General features: G+C 44.3%; 1 protein-coding gene across 2 annotated transcripts; it reads right to left on the bottom strand.

Annotated features, from left to right (window-relative positions):
- Positions 1-657: 657 nt before the first annotated feature.
- Positions 658-26,344, bottom strand: taok1b (TAO kinase 1b). 2 transcript variants are annotated; one of them, XM_085798624.1, is made up of 21 exons: positions 25,593-26,344; positions 17,138-17,396; positions 16,558-16,629; positions 14,845-14,946; positions 14,701-14,746; positions 14,513-14,609; positions 14,309-14,422; positions 13,747-13,838; positions 13,311-13,404; positions 11,476-11,557; positions 9,280-9,447; positions 8,824-9,030; positions 7,473-7,607; positions 7,025-7,261; positions 6,807-6,935; positions 5,855-5,938; positions 5,562-5,681; positions 5,209-5,448; positions 4,882-5,094; positions 4,014-4,196; positions 658-2,674 (listed from the first exon to the last, which is right to left on the bottom strand). In XM_085798624.1, the coding sequence occupies exons 2-21, from the start codon at positions 17,267-17,269 to the stop codon at positions 2,141-2,143; spliced, it is 3,081 nt and encodes a 1,026-aa protein (XP_085654750.1). In that variant the 5' UTR covers positions 17,270-17,396; positions 25,593-26,344; the 3' UTR covers positions 658-2,140. The 2 variants fall into 2 exon arrangements, with proteins under 2 accessions (XP_085654750.1, XP_085654752.1); XM_085798626.1 differs by lacking the exon at positions 25,593-26,344 and adding an exon at positions 24,963-25,174.
- Positions 26,345-26,869: the final 525 nt, after the last annotated feature.

Below are 26,869 nucleotides of genomic sequence, written 5' to 3'. Positions count from 1 at the left end.
CAGCGGAGATCACAGCATCACCACCCACCCACCCACTGAGACATTCAGCAGTCACCAACCAGCGGAGGAGCGAGTGCAGCTCCTCCTCGCACCGCGTGTTCCTTCAGGTTACTTCCACCCTCTAAAAAGGTCTTTTATTTTGAAGTCGAAATCTACACACTGGGACATTTTTAGACAACTGTGGTGTACAATGTTGCCCTGGAAACAAATCATTTTTGACCTACAATTTACAACTTACCAACTGAGTGTGTTTGCTCATTTACAGCTCACAACTAAGTGCACTATTTAAAAAAAAAAAAATTAGATTTTTTTTCCTATTTTTTCACTTTCATGTCCCAATCTGACTCTCACTAAGTTTTACCCTGTACATGCATTCATCATCCAAGTGTGCAAAGGGACATACTGCTTGACTGGGGGAATAGAAAATATACAATAACTACTGTATGTGTGTGTGTGTGTGTGTGTGTGTGTGTGTGTGTGTGTGTGTGTGTGTGTGTGTGTGTGTATATATGTTTAGTGTGGGTAAAGGCCTGTGCCAAAGTGCAAGTCATTGTCAAGTCACGACACCTTGTGGTGAAGTTCAGCTTGAGTGCTCTTGAGGTAGGCCAACAGGCATGGTTCAATTTGTCAGAGAACATTTCTCTCTGTCTTTCTCTCTTTTATTTTTTCTAACTGCATAGTGCATCTCTAAGACGGAGCCAGATTAGACCGGGTCGTTGCTGCAAACAAGTGAGAAGTGAACACACAGTTTTGAAACTATTCAAGTAGAGGTTAAGTGCTGCTGAAAACCCGTCCCTGTCGTGAGGGCTGTGGACTCATAAGGCTTCAGTATCGGTATCCCTCCGACTGGCCGTCCACGGAGCAGGTGTGAGTGAAGGGGCAGCGGCCTGTGGAAAACCCAAAGAGCTGAACCAATAAGGCTGAGCGTGCACAGGAAAACGTCTCCTCCTCTCCTCCAGTCCGGCTTAAAACGCACCTACTTGGCCGCGGAGGGGGGGGCGGGGCGTAAACTGAACCTCCCCTGACATCTCTAAGCGCAATCTCATTGAAACCATAACAATATATTGGCATGAATAGTCACAACAACAGGTCTGACTCAGCACCTTTACCTTTGGCATCTTTGCAGCCCTGCTCGTAGCGCACAGTGACTGTGTGGCATTTAGGACTGAGAGGATTGTTTCAGTAAATCACCGCGCGCGGTCGTGTCACTGCCTCTCTGCTGGAAGATCGGCTTCTCAGCGAGGTCGCTTTGGCTGGACTCACACGTTTGCGTACGTTTAGCTATCCAATGGCTGTCCCTGCGCTACTGCTATGAAGTCAGAGATCCCCACCGGTTCTCACTTACCACAACCTCTGTTCTCTTCTCCTTCTCCATTTCCCTGCTGCACCTGTCCCGACATGTTCCGACACCGTTTACTCCTCAGTCGTGGATCTAAGGTCGGACCCCTACATCACCTCCTGCCACCTGCTGCCTTCGCCTTTTCCTGAACTGCACATAAACAATAATCTCATTACACTTCCTCTCGTTAAGATGTCTGTGCTTAAATCTGGAGCTGCGAGTGGTTTAGGACAAATATTTGAATGTTTGTTTTTTTTAAATTGCACACACCGAGTGCAGAATTTTCCCATAAAGCACTGCATCGTGCTACCACAAAACAGCATAGAAAAACAGCATACTGCGAATAAACAACTCTTGATCATAAACTCTATGGTAGATAATGTGAATACACTACTTTGTGTCTATGGCAACGGAGACTTAACATTGCAAATATAAAAAACACATAAAATAGCACTCTAGGCTACAGTAAAAATGACACTACTGTGTGTGTGTGGCTGTCAGCCATCTTGGATCAGACTCAGAACAGGTGGGTTTCCACAGGCCGCTGCAGCAGTGTGAGAGAACAGTGGTGATGGGAGACGAGCCGGGCTCAGCTGGACCCGGGCCCAGTACTGTGGGAGATAACGAGTGTGTGTGTGTGTGTGTGTGTGTGTGTGTGTGTGTGTGTGTGTGTGTGTGTGTGTGAAGAATGTGTGGTGCATGCATGGTATGTGTCTCTGTACAGTGTTACATTGGTGCACAGAAATTTTACTTTAAGACAATGAATGTGTTGCTTGTGTGTGTGTGTGTGTGTGTGTGTGTCTAGGTGTACGACAGGTGGGATCCGTTGGAGATCTGGGAGGTGATGCTGGCGCTCCTGCTCATGCCCTGTTCACTCCTCCCCCCTGATGACGTCCTCCTCATAGCCTGCGGGCTGTTCCTCACCCCCCCCACGCCGCCCCCACTCCCCCTCTGACTCCCTCCCCCGGGGTGGTGGAGGCTCCACGGCGGCGGGCCCCCGGCCAGCATGGGGTGACCCCACGGCTGCTGCGAGCTGGAGCCCCCCTGGTGGTGGTGGCTATGGTGGCCGCCTCCTCCGCCTCCTCCGGGCCAGTGGCCTCCCCCCTGAGCCCCCTGGCCTCCTCCACCTCCTCCTCCTCCTCCACCGCCGCCGCCGCCTCCTCCTCCCCCCCAGCCTCCCTGGGAGTCGGGAGCCAGGTTGGTGAGCACCATGTTGCTGAAGCCCAGCCGCATGGACTCGGAGTCGAAGGCCTCGATCTCTCGGGCCTGGCGCTCCAGCAGGGAGCGGATCCGCTCCAAGCGTTCGTTCTGCAGGGCGAGCATCTCCTCCTCGATCTGGAGATGAACAAGGAGAACAGATGAGCTCCGGCACAAAGACGTAACAACAGCTCAGTGTGTGGACTAAACATCTAAACTAAAGGGGATGTCCCATAATATTGACCCGATATCAGCATAAATCTGTAATATCCGTCCATATCGGTATCGCTTTTTCTTAATTCACTATTTCATTATTGCTGCCGCTGCTTCAGACGCACAATAATAGTCCATGTGTTCTAAATACAAGCTATTGTTGTAAACAAACACACTGCAACCAAACTACACAGCTGTTAAAGGAATAGTTCACCAAAAAATGAAATTCATTCATTAATTTATTGACTCACGCTCATGCTGATGAATACTCCAGAGTAGTTTTTTATTCCTAAAAGTTCGTAAGGGGTTCGTAGTCCAACAAAATCCTTATACGAGTATTGTGTAGTTTTATGGACCTTTTTGTGTCGGGCGCTCGCCATTGACTCTCATATAAGGATTTCGTTGGACTACGAACCCCCCTCCCGGGTCTCCAGATGCACTTTGAGGAATAAAAAACTACTCCAGAGTATTCATCAGCATGAGGGTGAGTCAATAATGACTGAATTTCATTTTTTGGTGAACTATTCCTATAAATGATTGGCTGTTTGTCTGTCACTTGTAGCGTCCAGTGTGTGTGTGTGTGTATAAACAAATAAAGAATGTTAATTTGTGGAGTGCATCAAGTGGGGCATCACAATAAAAGTAGGCATACGGTAATGTGATAATTTCCAATGAGAGATATGTTATTAATTAGTTTTGGGGAACAAAAAAGCCTGCATATCTGTATCGGCCGTTATCAGAATCGGAAATTAAGTGTTGGACAGCATCAGCATATCAGATGTCGGCATAAATTCCAATATTGGGGGCAGTGCGTGGTGCAGTGGTTAAGGCGGCCGCCCCATGTAGAGGCTACAGTCCTCAACGCAGGCGTCCTCGGTTCGAGTCCCGCATTGGGCAGACCTTTCCTGCATGTCATTCCCCCTCTCTCTGCCTCCCCCTTTCCTGTCTATCTCACTATGAGCTATCAAATAAAGGCAAAAAAAGCCAAAAAATATACTAAAAAAGAAAAAAAATCCAATATTGAACATCCCTAATATAATCTATATTTAAAAGATGGGCTCTCATAACATTGGCTAAGTTGAAGAGTGTGATCTGGATGCTTACTGTGTCTTTTATCCGTCTGTACTTCTGGTGGTAATGTTCATGTAAAGCACTCTGTAACCAAATCCTGCTTAGCTATCAACATCAATTAAAGAGGGGCCAAAACCAAAAAACACTACTTGAGCGTCTACTGTCACTAGACTGAGTCCAGAGCCTTTCTTACTTTCTGCTCCAGCAGAGCCCTCCGCAGAGAGACCCTCTGCTCCAGCTCCCTCCGCTCCTTGTCGTGCTGAGCGTCTGTTTGCATCTTGATCTTGCTCTGGTAGGCGTTGAGCAGCTCCAGCTCCTGCTGCAGCTGCATCCTCAGGACCTGACACTCGCCCTCCTGGGCTTCATCTAACCGCAGCTGAGGGCAGGCAAGAGAAAGAGAAAGAGAAGGAGAGACGTGAAGAGAGAAATGTCTTTAATTGTAAGCCCCATTATTTTGGTGAGGAGATAACTTAGTCTTATCAATAAAGGATGACACTAATGTTTAAATCAATCCTGTATTAGATTTAAAATGATCACAGATTGGTGTTTCATAACATTTATGTGGGACCCACTGAAAACAAATAGGAACTGACACATAAAATAAAATAGGAGGAACTATGTTAACATTGGCTTTCCCAAATTCAATAACTTTTAATGACTCATTTTGTATTGAGTATCAACCTCTTTGCATTAAATGACCTGATTCTTAGTGAAAACAAATCAAATTGAAGAATGTCTCAACGGGACCGTTATGAATAAAGATTTCGCTAAATGTAGAATTTATTTTACTACAAAATCCCTGTTGCAGAAATTGAAGATCAATTCATTTGAGAAAGTTGGCTCCTTTACAGTTTTGTGGAAAAACATTTTCAGTTACTGAGGGTAGGAACAAGATGTTAGATTTTCTGGCTAAGCCAAAAACTGTCCCACCGGGGAGGTCAGATAAAATCTGGCATGGGGACAGGGGAGTCGTTTGTAATTTGTGTGATAATCATTCAGGTGTTTCCCTTTATAAACCTTTGAGACATAGTGTTCTTCTTTTTCCTCCTCCAGGTACTCACAGCCTGTGTGGAGAGCATCTCATTGATGGAGTGGTCGTACTGCTCGGCCAGGATGGCCAGCTTCCTGGTCTGCTCCTCCTTCAGCCTCTTCAGCACAGCCTTGTGGTCAGACTTGGGCGTGGTCTCCAGCAGATGGTTCCTGAGGGCCTTGTACTGCTTGGTCTGGGTTTTGCAGGTCTCCTGGAACTGCTTCTTGATCTGCAGCTCCTTGGACTGAGGAAGGAAACAAAATGAAAATGTTCACTGTGTGTTGAGAGTTGTGTCGTGTTTTTACGGGGTCAGGCTCTGAACAACATCCACAGAAACTCCTTTCATCACTTCCTGCACCTTGAGGCTCTTGGGCTGCTGTCGGACCTCCATGACATGCTTGCGCCTCAGCTCCCTCTCCCTCCTCTTATTGTATTCCAGCTGGTTGGTGAGCTCCGTCTGGTGCTGGGTGCGGATCAGCTCGGCCCTGGCCTTCTGGATCGTCCCCAGGTGCCTGAACTCCAGCTCTTGCATGGACTCGTGGTGCCTGAGCAGCATGGCGTGCTCCAGGTCCTTCTGTGTCTGCCGCTTGTTCAGCTCCTGAAAAAGAGCAGAGAATGCACAGTGTGGGTGAAAGAAAAGAAAAAAAGTCAAACTGGATTATTCTGCGTGGCTGGTGGTGCTGGGTTCTTGTCTGTGCATGTTTTTCAAACCTCTCTGGCCAGATCCTGCTCTACGTTGTGTCTGGCAATGAGGATCCTGCGTTTGAAGCGCCGGCACTCCAGCTCCAGGTACTGCCTCTGTCTCCTCAGCAGGTTGGCTTCCTCCTCCGCCTGAGAACACACACACACACACACATTATGGCATTATAATAATATAAAATCTCACACTTGAATACCACTGAAATAGAGATATTCAAACTGTCTTGACAATTAAATTCCTCAGGGTCAAACCTCATTAGTGGCAGATCACTTTTTGTCGACACACATTCAACCGACTGTCTCACCTGGAAGTGCTGGATGTTTTCCTTCTGCTTGGACAGCCACTCCTGCTTCTCTTTCTTGGGAGTCGACTGGTTCTCGCTCAGTTCCTGCCACACAGTATTATTTCAGTTTGCCAGCACTTAGGCTACATTCACACTGCAAGCCTTAATGCTCAATTCGGACTTTTTGCTCAGATCAGAGCCACCAAAGTTTAAAATCGACAAAAGTAACGAAGCGATTTTCTCCCAGCCCATACAGGTCTGACATGTCTGGGTTTGTCAGCATGTACATCATGCATGACCTACCAGAACCACAAAAAATCTTGAGGATACGTCTTTGAGAACCTGTTTTTAATGAAAGTAAATTCACTTGAGCGGTAATTTTTTTCAATCGATCCGCTGTGTTTATCGTTTCAGGTGTCGTAGTTATGATGGTTAGACATCCTAAAGTTTGACTCATCAGAGTTCTTCAGTATAGAAGCAACTCTGGTTTAAGTGTCGGGAGTCACTGTCCGGACCAAAGTAACGGCTGTAATTTTGTCGAGTCCTTCTGACCTCAAATGGCAACTCAATTGTTTAAACTACTTTCACGCACAGTTGTTACAAATTCAAAGATTCCAGCTTCTTGACAGATTATCAGACAAAACAAGACGCCTGCAGACATTACTGTACTCTGGGCCTGAAAAAACTGTCTGATGGGTATTTTTGTCATTTTCAAATTACAGACTAAAAGATCAATTTATTTATCACAAATTAATAGAGAAAATAGCAGGTCTATTAGTGACCATAGTGAATTAATCTAATTCAAAACTACACAGGACAGGGATTTTAAAAATCTAAATCAAAACCATACCACCAATATCTACACAGCTAAATAAGTACCCATACATCTTTATTTGTGCGTTTAGCCAACTGTTTCAGCTGAAACCACTTGAGTATGAACAGAGTGTGTGTGTGTGTGGTTCAGGTGTGTTACCTCTTTGAGCTGCTCTTTGCGTAGTTTATACTCGCGCTTCTGAGACTCCAGGAAGCTGCTGAGCTCTTTCTTCTGCTGCACCTGGATGTGCTGCTGGAACTTCTTCTCATCGTTGGCAAAGGTCTTCAGCTGAACCAAACACAAATACTGAGTAAGAGACAGAAAAAGCCCCTTTCCTTTAAAATAACACTTTAGTCTTAAATTGCTCATCCACCTACATCTTTCTCCAGGGCTGCCTGGTGTTTTTTAAGCAGCTTCTCCATCTCCTGGGTGAAGTTGCTTCTCTGACTCTCCAGCTCTTTGTCGAGCCTCAGGCGGTGCTCGTCCATCTCTCCCTTCAGCTTGTTCTCCAGACCCATCAGATGCTTCTGGTGCTGCCGTCTCATGCGTTTGTATCCTGACATCTGCTCCCGCAGTTCAGAGTCCTGCTCGTGTTCCTGCATCTCGCGGGTCACCTGCAGGACGTGGACGTGGAGAGAACCAGCACGGTCAATTCCCATTCAGATAAATCACAAATTATGTTTGTAAATGGGTAGAAAGACATTGACTGTCTGTTGGTGTAACAACAGGGATGTGGAGTTTGTTAAACACTTTCACTGAGTAAGTAAAAGAGATACTGTAAGTGTAAGATAAGTGAGTTATATGGAGGAGTAAGTGTGTCCTCACGAGTGAAGCTGTGCGTATGGTGGCAAAATGCTCTCTGTTGCGGTAGTGTTTCCTCGGGGCCTGAGCTGGTGTTGCCTGGGGCTCAGTTGGTTGACTGCTGGCTGCTTGCTCCCCAGAGAAACTCTCCTCTTCCTCCTGGAGACATACAGCAGCACTGTTAAACAAACTATTTCTTTTTTTACAGTAATTAACAGTGCACACACACAAAAAAGGAAGCTTTGGGGACACAAGAACAACTGGGACAGAGCGAGAACGAGAGTTAGGCAGAACAGAAGGGACTCAAATATAATCTGTACAGAAACATTAGGACATGAAAGTGCTCTGTCTAACTCTTAACAACATGTTCCTGCCCACTTCTATTATTTTGGAAAAAAGCTGATTGTTATGGAGTTTGAGTCGACTTCCTGTGCTCTGTGTTAATACACCAGCTCCTCTGCTGTATAAACTGATACGGGAGCAAATGACAGAAAAGGAGAGCGACAACATGACACATGAATCCTGGCATAATGTCTGTTTCTGAAATGAAAGGTTGTGAAGAAATCAACAGATTTGATATTTTCTTTTTTAAAGGGATAGTTCAACATTTTGGCAAATTGGCCCATCGTATCAGCGATTTTGCATGAATTTACCTCAAAAACAACTATGTCTCGTAACGTTGCGTTATTATCTCCTACCGTGGTGAATGCGCAGGTCACAACTTGTCCACCAGAGCGTTTTGGAGTTGTTGGATTATGTATTTGATGAGTTTGATGAGGGAAACCAAGAAATCCCATTAGCCTCCATAGCGTAGCTCTAAGCAGCTCATGGCTCTGCTCTACTGTTCTAAAAATAGCTTGCACCGACAATTAAATTAAATGTAACAAACCTACTCCTAAGAATATAGGGATAGGGCAACGGGCCAATTTGCCAAACTGCTGAACTATCCCTTTAACAATGTGATGATTTGCTGCCTCAATTTCATACGAGAAGGACACCCCGAACTATTTTGGTATTAAACTTTCATAAAGTTGAAGGACATATAACAGACAGATGTAAAAGATAAAACAGCAGAGTCCCTAGTATGGGTCAATCTCAAAACAACTAGGTCTTAAATTTCTGAGTAGCAAATATCATTATGACTTCCCTGAATGGTACATGTCCATCTTCTTTAACTATATCAATATCAATATCAATGCAGGATTTTACAAAATTAATTTGTGGGCCAAAAAAATTAGTTTCATTCTCACACTAAACACAGCTTCGACCTGAGCCACACAGAATTATAAACTGTGTGAGCCGTTAATTGATAATATTGCAGTATAATTCCTGAGACGTCCTGTAAACAGGTGTGTGTCTGAGTCCGTTCACGCACCGGTTTGAGGTGTATGACGGAGCTGTTGGACATGACGGTGTGGTCTCCCTCCATCAGGTCCAGCTCGCTGCGGCTGTCCTGGGCCGCTTCGTTCAGACTGTTGACGGAGCTGCTCTGGGAGCTGGCGCTGATGGACATACTGGGAATGGACTGGTTGCTGCCCACGCTGTTCACCGTCCCTGTCCGACCCCCGCCAGGCTCCAGCTCCTGGAGACGGAGAGGAGAGAGCACAGAGAGAGACAGCGAGGGAGAGAGAACGAGCCAGAGAGGGAATACGAGAAAGACCAAGAGACACAGACAGACAGACATGCATGCAGACCAGTGCATGCTTAGTAACTTATTTTATATGCATGGCGGGATACCATGTAAGTAGAAAATGTATTTCTGTCCTCAAAACCCTACACCCCAAATCTTTGTTGCGTCCCAGCTCTGGTACTGTAATCTGATTTCACGAACCTCGTCTCCATCCTGGGCCTCTGCCGTGGGTCCGTTGTGGGCCTCCTGAAGGAGGATCTTCTTCATCTTGCGGTACTGCAGGTTATCCAGCTCTCGCACTGCATCCTTGGTCCTCTGAATAAGATCCATCAGCACCGAGTCGGGACGTTCACGCTGCAGAAATGCATGCTGGAGAGGAGCGAGGGAAGGAAGGACAAGCCAGGTCAATGAACAGAGGATCCAGAGAGCACACTCAAACGTTCATCTTTTTTGTTTGTTTGTTTCACATATCAAAAAAGTTAAAGGGATAGTTCAACATTTTGGCAAATTGGCCCATTGCCATAATCCCTATGGTCATACCAGTAGGTTCGTTACCTTTATTTGTCGGTGCAAGCTATTTTTAGAACGGCGGAGCAGAGTCGCGAGCTGTTCAGAGCTATGCTATGGAGGCTAATGGGATTTCTTGGTTTCCCCCCATCAAACTCATCAAATAAACAATCCAACAACTCCAAAACGCTCCTGTGGACAAGTTGTGACCTGCACATTCACCACGCTATGAGATAATAATGGCACGTTACAAGACAGAGTTGTTTTCGAGGTAAATGCTAAGACTTCTTGCTGAAAAACTGTCCCTGAAGGGAACGTACATGAGCGGTTTTACCTCTAAATCAACTCTGTCTCGTAACGATCCGTTATTATCTCATAGCGTGGTGAATGTGCAGGTCACAACTTGTCCACCAGAGCGTTTTGGAGTTGTTGGATTGTGTTTTTGATGAGTTTGATGATGGAAACCAAGAAATCCCATTAGCCTCCGTAGCATAGCTATGAGCAGCTGGCGGCTCTGCTCCACCGTTCTAAAAATAGCTTGCACCAACAAATAAAGGTAACGAACCTACTGCTAAAACTATAGGGATTATGGCAATGAGTATGGGCCAATTTGCAAAAATGTTGAACTATCCCTTTAAAAAAGATGCAGCATATAATCCAAGACAATGTGAGGGAGAAATGCTGAAAAAACCCTCCAGGCGCTTGTGGGGTGGCATTCTCCAACTACAGTTCTAGGTTACTGTGAATACATTTGTGGCGTAAAAGAACCTTTTAAACATAATAAATACAAACATGGTTTAACATGATTTAACATAGTACAATTCAATACAAAAGCTGGAAAAATGAATCATTGTGCTAACAGTCTTTGACAGAGAGGTTTCTGAGTCACAGTGAGCTGGAAGGGTCAGACAGCTCACGTCATTACTTTGTGTGTTGTGGCTGGTATATTTAATCTGATACATCTGGAACAAAGGTAAACATCTGTCCTGTTTCTGATGAGTCCATGTGCATGGTTAAAAAACAAACCCAAGTCACCTCTCACTACCTGCAAAAGCTATGTAGCATGTAGCTTTGGTTAGCGTTGTTACTGCTACTATTTCTGCTGTTCCTGTCCGGACTGTGTCTCCTGTTAGCCAACCAGAGCTGACAGATGTCCATTAACATGCTGCATGTGGCGGAAAATGTTTCGGAAATGACAGGGCACAAATGCGCCACATATACATTTATGTCTAAACACCAACTTTACTGGTTCCCAGCAAGTCGCTTGATTTCTAGATGCAGAAAAAGTCTAAATATATCCTGTAATACACTGTGACTGTCAGCTCAACCACCTTTTTCCTCAACAGGAAAACATTTTAAGGCAAATTCCTATTTTCTGTCATCATAAATATGTAAAATTGAGTTCTTGAACATCTACGCCTCTGGACCTGTGGTCCCTTTATGAGCTCAAAATGTTTCTGACCTTAATTTTAGCCCATAAAATGTTAAAAAAAGAAAGACACGGTAAACAGGGCTTCCATACTCTAAGGACCAGCTTCCATTAACAATAGTCAGTCCATTAGAGGGCTAAGTGACAGCTGCTCAATTACTTAACAGTGGATGGAGAAGTCACATCTCTACAGTAATTACATCTGTGTTCTTTCAACAAAACTGGGCTGTGTGTATGTGTGCGTGCGTGTGTGTGCATTTGTGTCCGTGCATGTTGTAGTTGTGTGTGAATCCGGAAGCAGAGGATTAGTGAATCAAAATAGAAGCTTATGGAGGACAGACTAGAGCTCAAACATCAGAGAGAGATTTATCACCAGAGGGCTTGTCAATCTCCCATCTTAACAAACTGACCTTGCTCTGTCTGTGTCCGTGTGGAAGTGTACAGTGTGTGCGTGGACTTACACCCAGCATGTCATCGGAGTGCGGCCTGTCTTGGGGGATTTTCTGAAGGCAAGAATCGATAAAGTTTCTAAAGTAATCCGTCCTGGAAAAAAAACAAGACGACGAGACAAAGGGTCAAAAAACAAAACAAGGCAGATATCCTTTAACCAATGTTAACACCATCTTCTTGGCATAGTTATAATATTGCCCATTAAACAAAGAGTGAACCAGCATTTCACATATTTTTTGTATTTTTAGGGATTCCTCAATGGACAATGTGTAGGGAGGGATCAGAGTTGACCACTTCATTTCTGTGAAAAGGCTGATGATAAGATTAAAAAAAGAAAAACACCAATCATGAATCGACACATAGATACACATATATTGCTATGTAGATTGATAGATAGCCTAAATCAAGAGCCTCTGCTTTCGGCTGATGTGTTGTACAGTCTGGTGGCAGGATCTCCTTTGACATGAGGGGCGCCGGAAATAATCGTTTCAAAGACGCATTAAGATTCTTCATGGGATGATTCTGAATCGATGCAGCTATGTCACATAATCGATTTTCAAATAATTAATTACAGTTTGATGATGTTGTTCACATACAGAGACTGTGATTTATTTTATTTTAAAGCACAATGCCAAGATTTAGGTTGGTTTTGTTTCTGAGAATGAAGTACACCTTTAAGTACAGGCTAGGCCTTTTTTTGTGTGTTCAGACTCCAAGGAAGCTGCTGTATTGTGGAAATGCATTTAAATTATATTTTCTATTTTATTTTATGTAAATAAGAAGTTATCATATTTATCTGACTATTTATGTTAAATAATGAAAAAGCCATGTGTGGCAATATAGAAAATTGAGGATGTGACACATCGAGATGCATCGTATAATTGAATCAAACCGAATCGTAGACTGATGAATCATAATCAAATTGAATCCTGAGGCCAATGAGGATGCACAGCATTATTTGACTTTGGCTGATCTGCCAGAATAATGTGGAGAGGGCGGTTGGTGTTGTCCAACGTGTCCTGCATCTCTCCACAACAGTCCTGGGTGAGTCCAGTCTTCTGGCAAGCAAAGCCCCTCCGTCTTCTTGACCAGCGTTTGTCCTCATGTTCATTAAGACATGCAGCTGAGGAGGATGAGATACTGCTGAAGAAGCTGCAGCTGAAGCGTGTGAGTCTGTCAGAGCTGCTGTAGAACAGGCTGAACTCACTGGCCTTGTCCTCATCACATGATGCTGCCTAGATGTTCTTCTCTTTATAGCCAGCCGTGCTCCTCGGCCCCTTCCACACCTCTGTGGTGTTGGTGCGTCGCTGTCCTTTCCGTTATCATTTTCCCCGTGACACATTCCAACCTGTGCACTCGACACAGTCCTTTAGAGACTCTCTGGCCTCGGGGCTCCACTTCCTGCCTGAGTGGGTGGCCGCAGCCTGCCTCAGCAGACAGGGTTTGTAGGAAGGTTGAAGAAAAAACTGATTATGATCTGATCTGCCAAGCGGTGATAGAGCTGGGCCAGTGTGAGCCTCCTTGATGTTTGCATACGACACATCAGTGTCTTATTTTTCCTTCAACATACTGAGCAAAGCCAGTCAGCTGAGCAGTGACACGGTGAAAACTCCAGATTATCACAGTGTTTGTACCTGTTATTAGTAATCATGGAGTTTGTATTTCTGTTATATAGTAATTAATGATCAATTAGGGGAATGGGTAAATTAAATAACTTCCATAGAAGTAGAAATTTATTGCAGTCGGATCAATTATGTTTCCAAAGCAAAGCGAACCGTTTGTTCTTATCGAAATGACACAAGTGTGTGAGTGTTTAGGTATGTGTGTAATTTGTGTGCCACCTTACCATTCACTAGATTGCAGTGTGGGGCTCTCGTTCTGCGCTATGTGGTATAAGGCACTCATTGCATTCATGTTAAACAAGGGAGGCTTCCTCTCCGCTGGAACACAAACACAAACAATCAGCATTTCTACCCTCTTGTCAAAATAATTGATTCACAATAAACATATAATGAAGAAAGAAATAATGGCCTGTTTTACTGCTGCGCTCATAAAAAACCACAAATTCATTTGGACCTTAAATCAAACCTCGCAAAAATATCGTTTAATTTGATGTAACTGTCGAGGGGTCGTTCAAATCCCTGTCAGTCGATGTGTCTGTGACAGTAAATCCTGTGTTTATAAAGGATGAAAGGACTAGATTCCTGGTGACAGTCAGTTCACAGAGTACGCTCTATTTAAATATAGTGTAGAGTACTATGGAGTACAGTGGTGTCCCCTACCTAATTCTATACAGGTGATCCCCAAGGACCAGACATCCACCTTCCCGTCATACTGGCCCTCGTCCATAGCTAGAATCACCTCCGGGGCCATCCTGGATGAGGGGGAGGAGGAGGAGAAAGTGGGAGATGAGAAGCAGAGGAAGATGAATAAAAGAAAGAGGAAGCTTCACAATCACATTCATAAAAAGGAATGTCTGTTTTACTATAAATCTCCAAACTAAAAGAGCTATTGTCACTTTATTCCTTGGGATTAAATAATGGTGTTTTTCATGACTCATCTAAGTAGTTTCTCTGCAGCATAAATAACATAAAAAACAGCACCCCCACCCCACCCTCCCTCCTCGTGAGGGATTTGCTGCACTCACAGCAGCGAAGCATCCTAACACTTCAGCAGGCAGCTCTTTACTTGTTTGTGAATATGCAAATGGAAGCAGATCCTTTTCACAGACAGATCCATTTCATGAATCGACGATTCTTTAAGCAGACGCTCAATTACAGACTGTTCAGAAAATAAGACAACAATTGAACGGAGAGAAGCTCAATCCTCTGGGTTCTCATTTACCAATATGGCGTTCCCACAAAGGAGTTGGCGGGGGAGGCGATGGAGGCGGAGCCAAAGTCTGCCAGTTTGACCTGCCCAGGCTCAGTCAGCAGGATGTTACCTGCCTTCACATCCCTGAGAGGGAGAAATGAGAGGAGATGCGTGTCAGAGCAGGGTTAGTGGGGGTTACGACAACACCGCTCGTGTAAAAAAAAAATCACTAACCTGTGGATCATATTATGGGAGTGAAGGTAGGCCAGCCCCTGCAAAGCACCATGTGTGATGGCAGCGATCTCTACTTCTTGTAGAGGTTTTTTATGAACTGAGGGAGAAAAAAAGCAACATCAGTATGGTACAGTCAGCCACACCTACACCTGATCTGTTGTGGAAGGGTTAAAACAGACAAAACTCACCTTCCAGCAGATCAGAGGCCGAGCCCAGACAGTACTCCATCACCAGCTAGAAACAAGAGACAACAACAACAACAATGTAGAAACACATACAGCCCCGTACACACAGTCGACAGAGCGAGATTATCATGAGAGCGGGTGTCGTACCCATGCTGTGTGCTCACGGAGGTAACAGCCTTTGTACTCTATACTGTTGGGATGGCGGATCCTCTGGAGAAACTTCACCTCCTTTATAATGTCCTGCCATTTCTGTTGAGGAGAGACACAGGGTGTAAAAATAAAACCAGGCGATGCATTGATTCTCTTCACAGATTATGTGTAATCTGATTATGGCTAATCTGAAGTCATGAGCCGTATCTAGGGCGACAACGGTGAAAGTGAGCACACAGGGCTGACCTGGTTGAGACCGTGAGGTTAAGAGATACATTTACACCGTGGTCCAGTGACTCTTTATTTTGGCCTTACACTACCTGACGTTAAACCTACAAGAGGGATTCACACCTAAGCACTTTGTTCATCGCTGTTTTTTTTATATTAGCATATTATGTTCCACATCATTAACATCATCATTTAAATTCACTGCAAATGTTTGGTGTTTGAAGATATATCAAAATCGTGTAGGGGAAATTGAAAACTTCACTGATGGGACTTGTATTACAGTGCACAAAGGTCTTGCTTTGATACATTCACAAACTAAAATATTAATATCTTATTTACATTTTATTTCTTCAGTAGCTTTTACCAAGTCAAAGTAACAAATACAACACTGACAGCAAGTGTTGAAACCTGCAGCTGTCTAACACCTCCTCCCAGGACTTGATGTTTGTGTGGGTTGCCAGGTTGAATCCACACAGAGGAGCAATACTAATCTTAAAGGGATAGCTCAACATTTTTGGAAATTGGCCCATTGCCATAATCCCTATAGTCATAGCAGTAGGATCGTTACCTTTGATTGTTGGTGCAAGTTATTTTTAGAACGGCGGAGCAGAGCTGTGAGCTGCTCAGCGCTACGCTACAGAGGCTGATGGGATTTCTTGGTTTCCCTCATCAAACTCATCAAATAAATTCATGCAAAACCGCTGATGCATGTTCCCGTCTGGGGCAGTTTTTCGGCAAGCCTCGAAAACAACTCTGTCTCGTAACGTCCTGTTATTATCTCATAGCGTGGTGAATGTGCAGGTCACAACTTGTCCACCAGAGCGTTTTGGAGTTGTTGGATTTTGTATTTGATGAATTTGACGAGGGAAACCAAGAAATTCCCGTAGCGAAGCTCTGAGCAGCTCACGGCTCTGCTCCGCTGTTCTAAAAACAGCTTGCACCAACAATTAAAGGTAATGAAGCTACTCCCAAAACTATAGGAATTATGGCAATGGGCCAATCTGCCAAAATGTTGAACTATCCCTTTAAACAATAGCAAGTGAGTTGATTGGGTAATATATGCTTTTTAGTGTTTGCAAATTTTAAACCAACTCGTGTAGCAAAAGAGTAAACAAAACCCTAATGCTCCTTAAACCCACAGGCTGAAGCTACAAATACCATACATAATTAAACAGGAGCCGTTTGTGGGGAAAAACAAAGCAATTTCATTTCATTTCATAAGAGAAATGGCCATAATGGTGCCTGTTTTTATCACAGTAGTCTGCTGTGGTGCTGCTGAGTCTTCACTTTTCAGCTGCCGCACTAAAGACAGCATCATCATTTTCTACATTAGTCCAATCAGGCTTAAACTACTGTTAATTACATGAAGACGTGACAATGCACACAAGCATTGAAGAGCACTGCGTATAAATATTTACGGTCAAGTCTGAACTGTTGTATTTGATGACATCACACCGTACATGAACATCAGTCTCGTCTCACCTCATTAGACTGTTTGCCGCTGTAGGACATCTTCTTAATTGCCACCACCTCATTTGTGCGCACATCCCGTGCCTGATGAAAACAGAGTGCGTGGTTAGTTAGACTTTTCAGCCGTAACGTACAGGACATGTGATTCTCAGCACATTTTTGTCTCATCGGGGAATGTGGTTTTTCAGGACCTCTTCTACTTATTTTTAACCACACTGCGTGCAGCGTTCAAGAGCGAAGGTCAGATCAAAAAGTCGGGGTGAGTCACATCACTCCGCTGTAACACCGTGGGTTGGTAAAATAACTTCGTATAAATCGTTTCTGTTCTCTACTGAGGATCAAGAAGCATTTGTTTTTTTTAAACTGTGAGACAAAATCTGGGATGCTGTAAGCTTAGTGAATCAAAAATATAATATGTATGAGACTCAGCTGCTTACGTACGAGTGGCAAGCCAAGTAGCCTTGAGTTACTACATTATTCACAGAGAGGAACACAGCAGCAGCTAACCAAACAGACTTTTTTTCTTTTTTTGCGTCACAAATTCAAGTGCAGTGTGTCAGTGTGAGTCAGAGTGAAGGTGTAGTTGCCGTACAAAGTAGACGGCGCCAAAGCTGCCATGGCCGATCTCTCGGAGGTCTGAGAACAGCTTCTCTGGGTCTTCTTTGAAGAAAAGCTCGGCCACCTCCGGGTCCTTCAGGCTCCCTGCCCTTACAGAGGAGGGCATCCTGGTCGATGGAGTCCCGTATCGCCCACGCAAAGGGGATGGGACTATCTGGGTGCTGAGCTACGCCAAAGCAGCTGAAGATTCATCTGCAGTAGTGGATGGGCCTGAGGAATCAGCACATGGGCACCTGGATGGACAGGAGGGGTGAGAGGAGGAGGGGGAGGAGAGGGAGAAGGACAGGTCTTAGCAAGGACATGATAAAGCATCCTCATCCTGCACACTAGGATTAGCTGGTGGGACTTTGAAGACACCAGTGATAAATGCAACTGACTTGAGACTTTTAGAATAAGGGGAACAAAGGTAACCAACCCAGATCTTGCATGAACCCATCAGAGACTGTACAGACCCCCACATCTTCAAATCACGCCTAAAACCACACCTTTTTAAACTGGCTTTTAATCTGTAAACTGTTTTTTTTTCTTTTCTTTATGTCTTTTTAAACCTTCGACATTGTTTATGTATCTTAATCGTGAGTTATTCCACATTGTTTTATATTTTATTGTGTTCTGTAAGTGTCTTTGAGCACTTGTAAAAGCATGTTATAAATAAAAATTATTATTATTATTATTATTATGATATGTCTCCTTTAAGCTCTCCGTCTGTTCATCTCATTATTATATTATTATATTCTTGCAAAATGGGATTGTCAAACAGGCAGACTGACCAACACAGGTAGGTCTTCTAGTGCCAAAAAAATACTATTTATATAAAAATCCAAATTTTGCCATCTGTGTATTGATACAATATTGCCACACAAAATACTTTGCTGTACCGCAACAACCACTCAGTTGGTTAAAGATGTGACTGAGGGCTTCATTAAAAGATGCTACACTAGACTAAAGGGAGAACACACAGTTTGTTCAGAAAGGTCAGAGGCTCCTTAAGTATTTTGAACACAGTGATTTTAGCCACTGATCGCACAGTCAAGTGCTGACTAACATAATCTGCTAATTGCTGAGTCATCACAAGTGCATCGGTTCAGATGGCTTCAGCGATTATAGCAGATGTGTACGCTACCGGAGCGACCGGACAATGCAAATATCCCGGCTCAGAGATTGATTTCATGTCTGCTGCTATGAGGTGGCCTACAGTAATGAGGGGCGAGCCGCATCACAGGATCAATTAGACGACCCGGGGTCACATTTACTGTGCGCTCCAAACTGGATGCATCAATTGCGCTGTTGTCGATTCATGTAACGTGCACATTAGGTTAATCCTGTGTGTGTTCTCATATTATGTATGTATTGTAATTCTGCACCCTAAGCTGCTACAGAAAACAAAGAGACAGTTACAGAATTGTTAAATCGTTGCATTTACCACCAATATACCGTATGATACAGGTGACACAGCTTTGATGTAGTGGAGTCATCGGGAGGTTGTGGCTTGTACTATACAGAGTCTGAACAGCTGTGTGCAAAAGTTTTGCAAATTTTGGTGAATTGAGAAGCAAAAAAGACAAGAATGCAACACCCCCTGAATGAAGCAGGCATTAAAAGGAAGAGGAAACATTTCTTTTTTGAAACGGAAAATGTAGCATATTATGTAACATAAGTTTAGGCACCCCACTATGTCGGTTCTTAATAAGCACCCCTTTGACAACCGTGAGGCATTGGGGTTGAAGAAATACCATTCCATTAAATATCAGCTATTTTTGGATAAAAAATATCATGCAGTCAAGTCAAGAAAGTGAAACTGAGGAATCTGGCTTCTACAGCGGAGCAGTGAGCCAAAGCAAGACCAGAAAACCCACCAATAACTACTTCAAGAAACACAAGCTGAAGTTTTCGGAGCAGACCTCACAGTCTTTTGACCTGAACGTCACTGAAATTTGTAGATAGATCTTAAACATGCTGCGCGCGTGTGTGTGTGCGCAAGAAGGACTAAAAATATCTGAGAAACTGAAGAGATCAGCAAGGGGAGTGGGTGAAACTTCCTAAATCAACAACAGAAAGACACTGAGATGATCATGAGAAATGTTTTTAAGCCTAGATATCTGCCAATGGACGGATTATGAAGTGCTACTTCAGGGTGCACAAACTTCCATAATTAGGCTACTAAATAACTCATTTCACTTTAAGATAGTAATGACAAAAATGCTTCCACTTCCAAAAAATAAAACACACACCCAACATATGTGCATCCATGGTTCTCTGAATATGTACTCGTATTTCAAAAAACTTATTTGTCTCACAGAGTATCAAACTGCTCTACGAAATCCAAACATGTAGGCTATACTCAGTGTGTTGTTCATTTACACAGATTACATTCAAGCAGTCTGATCTGTGGTTAAAGAGCAGCTCCATCCTGGTGCCTGACAGGACGTGCACCTACAGAGAGGAAAGCGTCACACTAGCCTTTTTAAACCTCATCTCACCACCATGTATTCAACCGATCTGAATTTGGCAATAAGTCCCTCTCCATACCCAAACAGCACATGGATATCATTACAGACACACTCAGCGGGTAAAATGCTGCTTTCCTCCTCTGGGCTTATCTTTGGGGCTGGCAGCAGCGCTAACCTTGCTGGCTATAGTTATCAGTACAGCCTGGCAGCCGGCTGGACCAAAAAACCACACTGCTGGCTGAATGTCACAAGGTTTGTCCTGCTGAAAAAGCTCTCCAGTTGGCTGAGAAGAAAAACTGAGAGTGACACTCTTCTGCAAAGACATACAGCTCTCAAGGACAACAAATATCTTGGTGGAGAAAAGAAAAAGGAAAAAAAAACTGCTGCTGGGAACAAATTTTGGGACACGAACAGATGCTGTCGTTTTATGTTGGATACAAATCAACAGGATCATTCACATTTTGTCGAATTCAGTCCTGATTATTACATAAGCATAGGGATAGAGATTGTCTCAAACATCACAAAATTTTCATTATTAAAAAAAGGCAAAAAAGATGCATGATTAATCGTCATTTAAATTTCACCATGGCTCTCAGTAGGCAGAGCTGTGCAGAACCACACCACCCACTAATCAAACACACTGCCGGAAACAACAACTGGCTTTTTTCTTGCGATCGCACTAGTTTCTCTCCACGGATGAGAGTTTCAAAAGTGAATGTACCGTGTTGAGAATAAATAGATTGATAAAATTATAACAAAAATACCACCACCACCAACAACAATATAAGAAAGTTAAAGTCCACTGACATAAATGGACTAAAATAGCACTGTGCGTGTATGAGAGACTTCATTGTCAGTGTACAGGGGGTTTTGGTGTATTTTTTGTGCTGACGTACCTACTCCAGTCTGCACAAAGCATCAACATCAGCAGCCACAATACAACAACTTTAACAAAATGTAGAGTCATAACTTTCTGTACTTTTTTCCTGAACTTCAGAGACTGAACATGTGATTGTACTTCCTCCTCGGCACCGGTTGACTCTTCAGACACTCGAGGTAGCGATGGGACACCCACCCTACAATCACAGGCTAAATATTATTGTTAACTAGTAATTACTGATTCCAGGGTAGTTAGTTACTACATTATTTTCTAATTTGCCAATCTATGTAATAGTAGTTTTCTGATGTCCATTGTGTTGTTAGATGTCTGTGTGTGGGGGCTTTTCACTGGTGTACCAACTGAATGGACAATGCAATATCAGCAAACTAGCCTATACCTTGTCAAAGATCATAGTTTTTGGAACAATTCAAGCCCCCTCTAAATTTGACAGTGGCAAAGTCACCAGACTTACACCCACCCAAATTTGTGTATTCTCAGCATTTTATCAATAATACAGGGTGAGGACGGTGGGGACGAGAGAGGTCAAGTTCACCGACCCCCACCCCCGCACTAACTTTATCTACAACGACAAAGACTGGAGCCTCGGAACATCATCAGATGCTTTGGAGCCATAATTGTGATGGCAATAGTAATATTCTGATACGTACACATTTAGCGCCAATGTTGCCCTGTCTTACTATCTGTGGACATGCTCTATGGACATCTATTAAATTTGGCCACACACACTAGAGCATTTTGGTGCCTTAATAAGTGTCCATGTACAAACTGGTTACTTCAATAGGAAAAATTCAGTTCAGGAGAGAATGACTTCTCTTCTTGATGATATAGATATATATATAGATATAGTAGTAGTAGTGGGTATAGATAGAGACTGGACTCTTCTGTCTGAATGGTATAGCACATATACAATATGAACTAATGTAGTAGATAATACAGAGTAGCCTATGTATAAAACGCAATCAGGTGTTTATTTATTTAAGGCACTAACATTAAGTAACTTGACTGTATCTGGGAGAGGTGGACTGGACCGCAAGATGTTTGTGTGCACACACACACACTCACATTATCCCTGGGAACAGTGTGTTCAAGAAATGCAGTGAAAGTTGTTTTGCTTCACTGCTCAAAGAAGAAAAGAAAAAAAACAACAGATTCTCTCTTGATGTATTATGTCAATTGATTTCCCCTGCATTGTAAAAATCACCAAGAAGCCTAATGAAGAGGCAAGCCGATACACAAAGCTGAGTAGCAAAGAGTGTCACGGACAGGAAGAGGGAGAGAAACGGAGAGGGATGATAAATAATCAAATACTTTATTGATCCCGATCATGAAACTCTCTTAGCTGCACAGCGCAGGGTCAGCTACAGAGAGCAGCTCCGGAGCGATGCTGCTGTCTGCTGGTTGATCAAAATGCAGAGAGAGGATGGGGAAGAAATACAAAAGAGCTGAAGCTGAAGGAAGAGCCAATTAAAATCCCAACCTAAGAGCTGCTGTTGACCGTCTAAACAACTACATAATGCAAATATGATCACCATCATTTATTAGATTCCAGCGCTACACTTTACCCATCAGCTCTTGGTTTTATTACAGCCGCTCGTGTGATTAAATAAGTTATCGTTCCTCTAAAAGTACTGAGCTCGATAAACATACAGTCGCATTTAAATACTTCAAACCTCTACACAACTATGGTACATCTACAGAGTTATATTTTACTTATCTTGGCTGGTCAGGCTGACGACTCCCTGACTCTCCTGGATTAGTTATGAATCTTTTATACACGTGCAACTGAAGTCAGTGAGACTTCAACCCTGAATGTGTCAACCTAAAACACAATCTCATCATCCAGAATATATATATATATAGATATACTCTCATAAATAGTTTCAAAATGTCCTTCAGTAAGATGCTCGATGCTGTACTGCTAAATAATTTAAGGAGGAACGCACTGAGCTGACACGTCTTATTAAATGATCATGTATCAGCCAGATGAAACTGGTCCGCATAAAATCCTTCTTTAGCCTCTTGGCTGTTAAGTTGTAAGAATATAGATTAACTTTACAAAAAAATACCATGTTAACAAAGTGTTCACAAGACAAAAAAAAGAACATTTCAGTATGTAGACTCATACTACCTTAAACACAAACTACCCAAATCAGGTCCAGTGAGGTCGACGTATTTTAAACTGTACAGGAATAAAAGGCAGTACGTCATCTATGTTTGATTCTGGTATGGAGGTAGGAATTGGATTCGACAAAGGAAAGATGGATTCCCTGTATCTCTACTTTCAGAATCATTGATAAAAACCACATTTCAGTTGTTTGCACAGAAATAACGTTGACTCCATGACCTACATTTGTGCTTTTGTTCAAATGGCTCAGATACTTTGTTTCTGTCCCCCAAGATGGAGGGTGGGGTGTCCATGCTCCTGCTTCCCAGACTGATTACAGATTGTGGCTTTCACTGAGTGGAGGAAGTGAAAGCTCTCAAGCTACCCAACCAACAGCAACAACAGCAACACATCTCGAGTTGTGCAGCTACAGAGATGATGGTGACAGAGGAATAGGAATGGAGTGACCGAACACTAAGAGGATTTGATCCATCCCATTTCTCTCACGGAGCTCCATTTGCCCTCTTCCTGTTGGGATAAATCTCACAGGCATCAACAACACACTGAGTATTCTCTGAATAAGAGACAAAAAAAAATCAACTCAAACAACTCTCTCAGCCAACAAGACACACCAACATCCAAACACCTCAAGTCACCTCAGTGCTCCGCTCAATCTGAGAGACACCTGTCTGTTTAAAGTTGGACTGTGAATAAATGTTAAAAATGTTTACGTGTATCCTACAGGTTAAAAAATGGCAGGTGTTTGCTGATGTTGTATGTGTATAATTGAAAATCGAATACGAATTTAGAAAATGAAAAGAAAAAAAAAGGCAGACCCTCACTTTTGATATATATATTTTTTACCTTCTACAGTAAAGTCTTCTGTCTATCACCTGCCATAGTCTCCTGGTTGTTCCCATCCTCTGCCTTTTTCTTCTTGCTCTCAGTCTGACTCATCAAATATGCTGCTGGTTTCCAACTGTTCAGCGGCCAGCCTCAAACACCCGGAGCAGATGCTCAGGAACTCCTTTTCAGAAACAAGTCCATAAATTCACACAGTATCTCTTATCTTTTGAAGTGGCGTGTCACCAAAGATGCCCCTGTCAGTCAGGCCTGTCAACACAGCCATAACCTGAGGATCACTGTCATCTTATGAGCTGTCTGTCTTGCCAGCTAAAAATAAAAAAAAAAGAAGATCCAATAGAAATGAGGATGTGGTAGTGGTCTGCCATTAATCAGTAACAAATGATCATATTGTGGAAGCAGTGTTGTTCTGCAGTGGCTGGCTGACTTGGAACTAGACTTCAGCAAACAGGACAGGCTTTGCTCCAGTGTCTAATCCATTTTTCCTAGGAGACACTTAAATCCATTATGCAGTGTGTGTGCCCATATTCAGCACCCCCTGATATAACACTGACACAAAAACGCACAACTTTTCTCTCCTGCATCGAGATGTTTGTATTCCCAACAACAGCTGCGTACCTTCTCATCATCATCCTCATCCTCCTCAGCAAGCAGCAAGCCCTTGGAAGTAAACAAGGGGGGCTGTTCCTGCCTGTGAATGCCATGTTGTTGTGACAAGCATGCAGAGGCATAAATGAACAAATGACAGGTGTGCAGATCGACACACAGGAAAGCAGAGACGAGGCAGAAATCTGTGCTAAGCGAGTAAGAGGGGACAAGTTGTACCTGCCTTTCAGATGGAGCTCATTGGCCGCATCACCATGAAGCCTGTCTGTTCACAGACAATAACAAAGATAGGTGGATTGCTCATACTGCGGTGGTTATTCGACAAAGCGGAGCCGGTGCATATAGCACATAAAAATACATGTGTAGGTGTTTGTGTGCGTGTGTGTGTATGTGTGTATGAGCCACCAAGCCCTGCATGGGCATCAGATCTGACAGATTACTCCAGCAGAGCGCAGCGTATCGCCTAGATGGATGGTAAACTTGATGTCACAACACAGACGTTATGCATGACTTCACCACATCCACGGTGCTATGTTAAACCCCTTGTGTCTGTGTGATCCACTGTCATACATAAGTTAAGCGGCGAAGTCACAGATAAGCCCAGCGGGAGAGTGGCTCGCTGAGTGATCGCCAGTGTTACGCAATATCAACACTGAAAAACTGAGGAATGCGACTCACGCCAGTCAGCGCACACACTGGAAAAAACAGCCGTCAGCCGCGGCCGACACACGCCGAGCCGACCTGTCGCTTCCACACGACGGGCTCAGTCCACAGCAATGATTTCTGCGGCTCCCGGGCCGGTGCCGCCTGTAAACACAGCGCCGGAGCGAGTAGGTGCCACAAACACAGAGGGAGCTCGGCCAATGTCACCTACCGTCACACGGCAGGCGATGCAGACGGTGTGTGACTCATGATGTCCCCCGGCAGATACAAGCAAACTTCAGCACAGACACCTCCGGAGCTCCGGGCTCCACTTCACGCTCAGCCACAGCGGACAAAAACAAAAACGAGGGAGTGGCACCGCTTGCAACTATAGTTGCATAAAGCGGATTAGCAAGATAACGTAGCTAGCTAACGCTCCTTAGGAAAAGCAGTCCGCTCCCATTATTTACAACAAAACTAACCACTCGGTGTCCAGCCCGCTGTCCCTGCTGTCCCCACACTGGCATCACCTGCTCATGTGCTAACGCTGACATCCAGAGTAAACACCAGTAGGCTAACGAGAGCCGAGGGGAGCTGCCCGGGGAGGCAGACTGAGATCTGTCGATGCGACAGAGCCATAGACTGTAAGGACAGAGCAGACAAGTTGTGACAGCAACTTTTGGTTGAGCAGCCGATGTAGCCGGCTAGCTCCGGAGCTAACCTCCCTGAACCAGGCTCGGCTGCGGTGTGTGTGTGTGTGTCTGTGTGTCTGTGTGTGTGTGTGTGTGTCTGTGCAGCAGACAACAAACCTGACGGTACCCGTCGGTGGTTAGCACAAAGCTAAAGTTAGCGACCAACTCACCTGGTCGAAATGAGTCCTCAGGGGTTGAGCAGCGGGTGTAGACGACAGATTAGTCCGGTCGGCGTGAACCCGACGGAGCAAAGCGACGGGCGCTAAATCACAGACGGTCCACAGAAATCACAGTGAAGCCGCTAGCTCCTGGTTAGCAGCGCTAATTCACTAATCTAACTGCACATTTGCCCTGCCCTGTGTGGACGGTCACGGTGCTCCAGGTCTGCCTAAACTGTTTACTCAAGCACTAACCGTTTTGTCACCTACAGTGACGCCGGTGGCGACGATAATTCACCGTGAGGCGAGCTGCCGTGGCCACCGACTGTCAGGCGTTCACCGTCCCCACGGACAGCCAGGCGAGGGGGGCTACGAGCCAGCTAGGCGGCGGCTAACGGGAGGCATTAGCTAGCAAAGTTTCTCTCCTCGATAGGCAGTTCCCTAAAAATGGCGGCGAGGAGAATCACCTCCCTTCACACCGCGAAGGAGTCAGGGAGCAGACGAGTCGACACGCAGCCGGAGCGGTGCAGTCAGCCCGGACCGCGGCGACAGGACACGTGTGACAGTGGGAGAGTTGTTGATGCTGTGCAGCTGCTGCACCTTGCAGAGGGACTGAGCTGAGCCCCCTCTCTCTCAGCTCACACTGTGCTTCTGCGGGGCGACCCCACTGCAAGTGCAAGCGCTGGTATGTGGTCTGGATGGAGAGAGACATGCACATGATGCTTGTGAACACAACACGAGTCCTGGTCCATTGTACAGCAGGGATGTGGAGGAAGATGTTGGACCTTTCTCTCTCTCCGCCCTGTGTGTCTGTGTGTCTGTGTTTGGCCTTATACACTTTGAGTCACTGAGCTCCTAACCTGATTAACAGTTTCAGTCTTAATCTGGCCTCCACTATAAATAGCCGGTCGTTAACTCACAGACAATGTTTAAAAACTGTTTCATATTCCCCCTAGAACAACAACACATCTTTGGAAGATGTTCTGTCTGTCTATAAATCTGTGCACTTGCCCTAAGTGTGCTGACAGGAGTGTAAACAACCGTAGTAAACAACAGTAATTAAAATACTATGATTAAATAATGAATGCCTGTGGTGTGTAAAACATGACCTGGAATAAAACACCTTGGTGTTACATGGTTATATAATATGATGTGAGGTTTAACAGTATGTGTAGTGCAGATGCCAGATGATCAGTCAGACATAGCCTACAGTGAATTCAATGGGGGCTCACTGCTTCTGTACTCGGTCTCAAACAGCCTGGCAGTTGCCCTAAGTCCACTTATGTAGC

This window comes from Trachurus japonicus, chromosome 14 (assembly GCF_045865225.1).
Source record: "Trachurus japonicus isolate A0001 chromosome 14, Traja_1.0".
Classification (NCBI taxonomy): Eukaryota; Metazoa; Chordata; class Actinopteri; order Carangiformes; family Carangidae; genus Trachurus; species Trachurus japonicus.
Note: the sequence above shows the minus strand (reverse complement) of the source record. Positions and strands in the feature narration are given on the sequence as shown.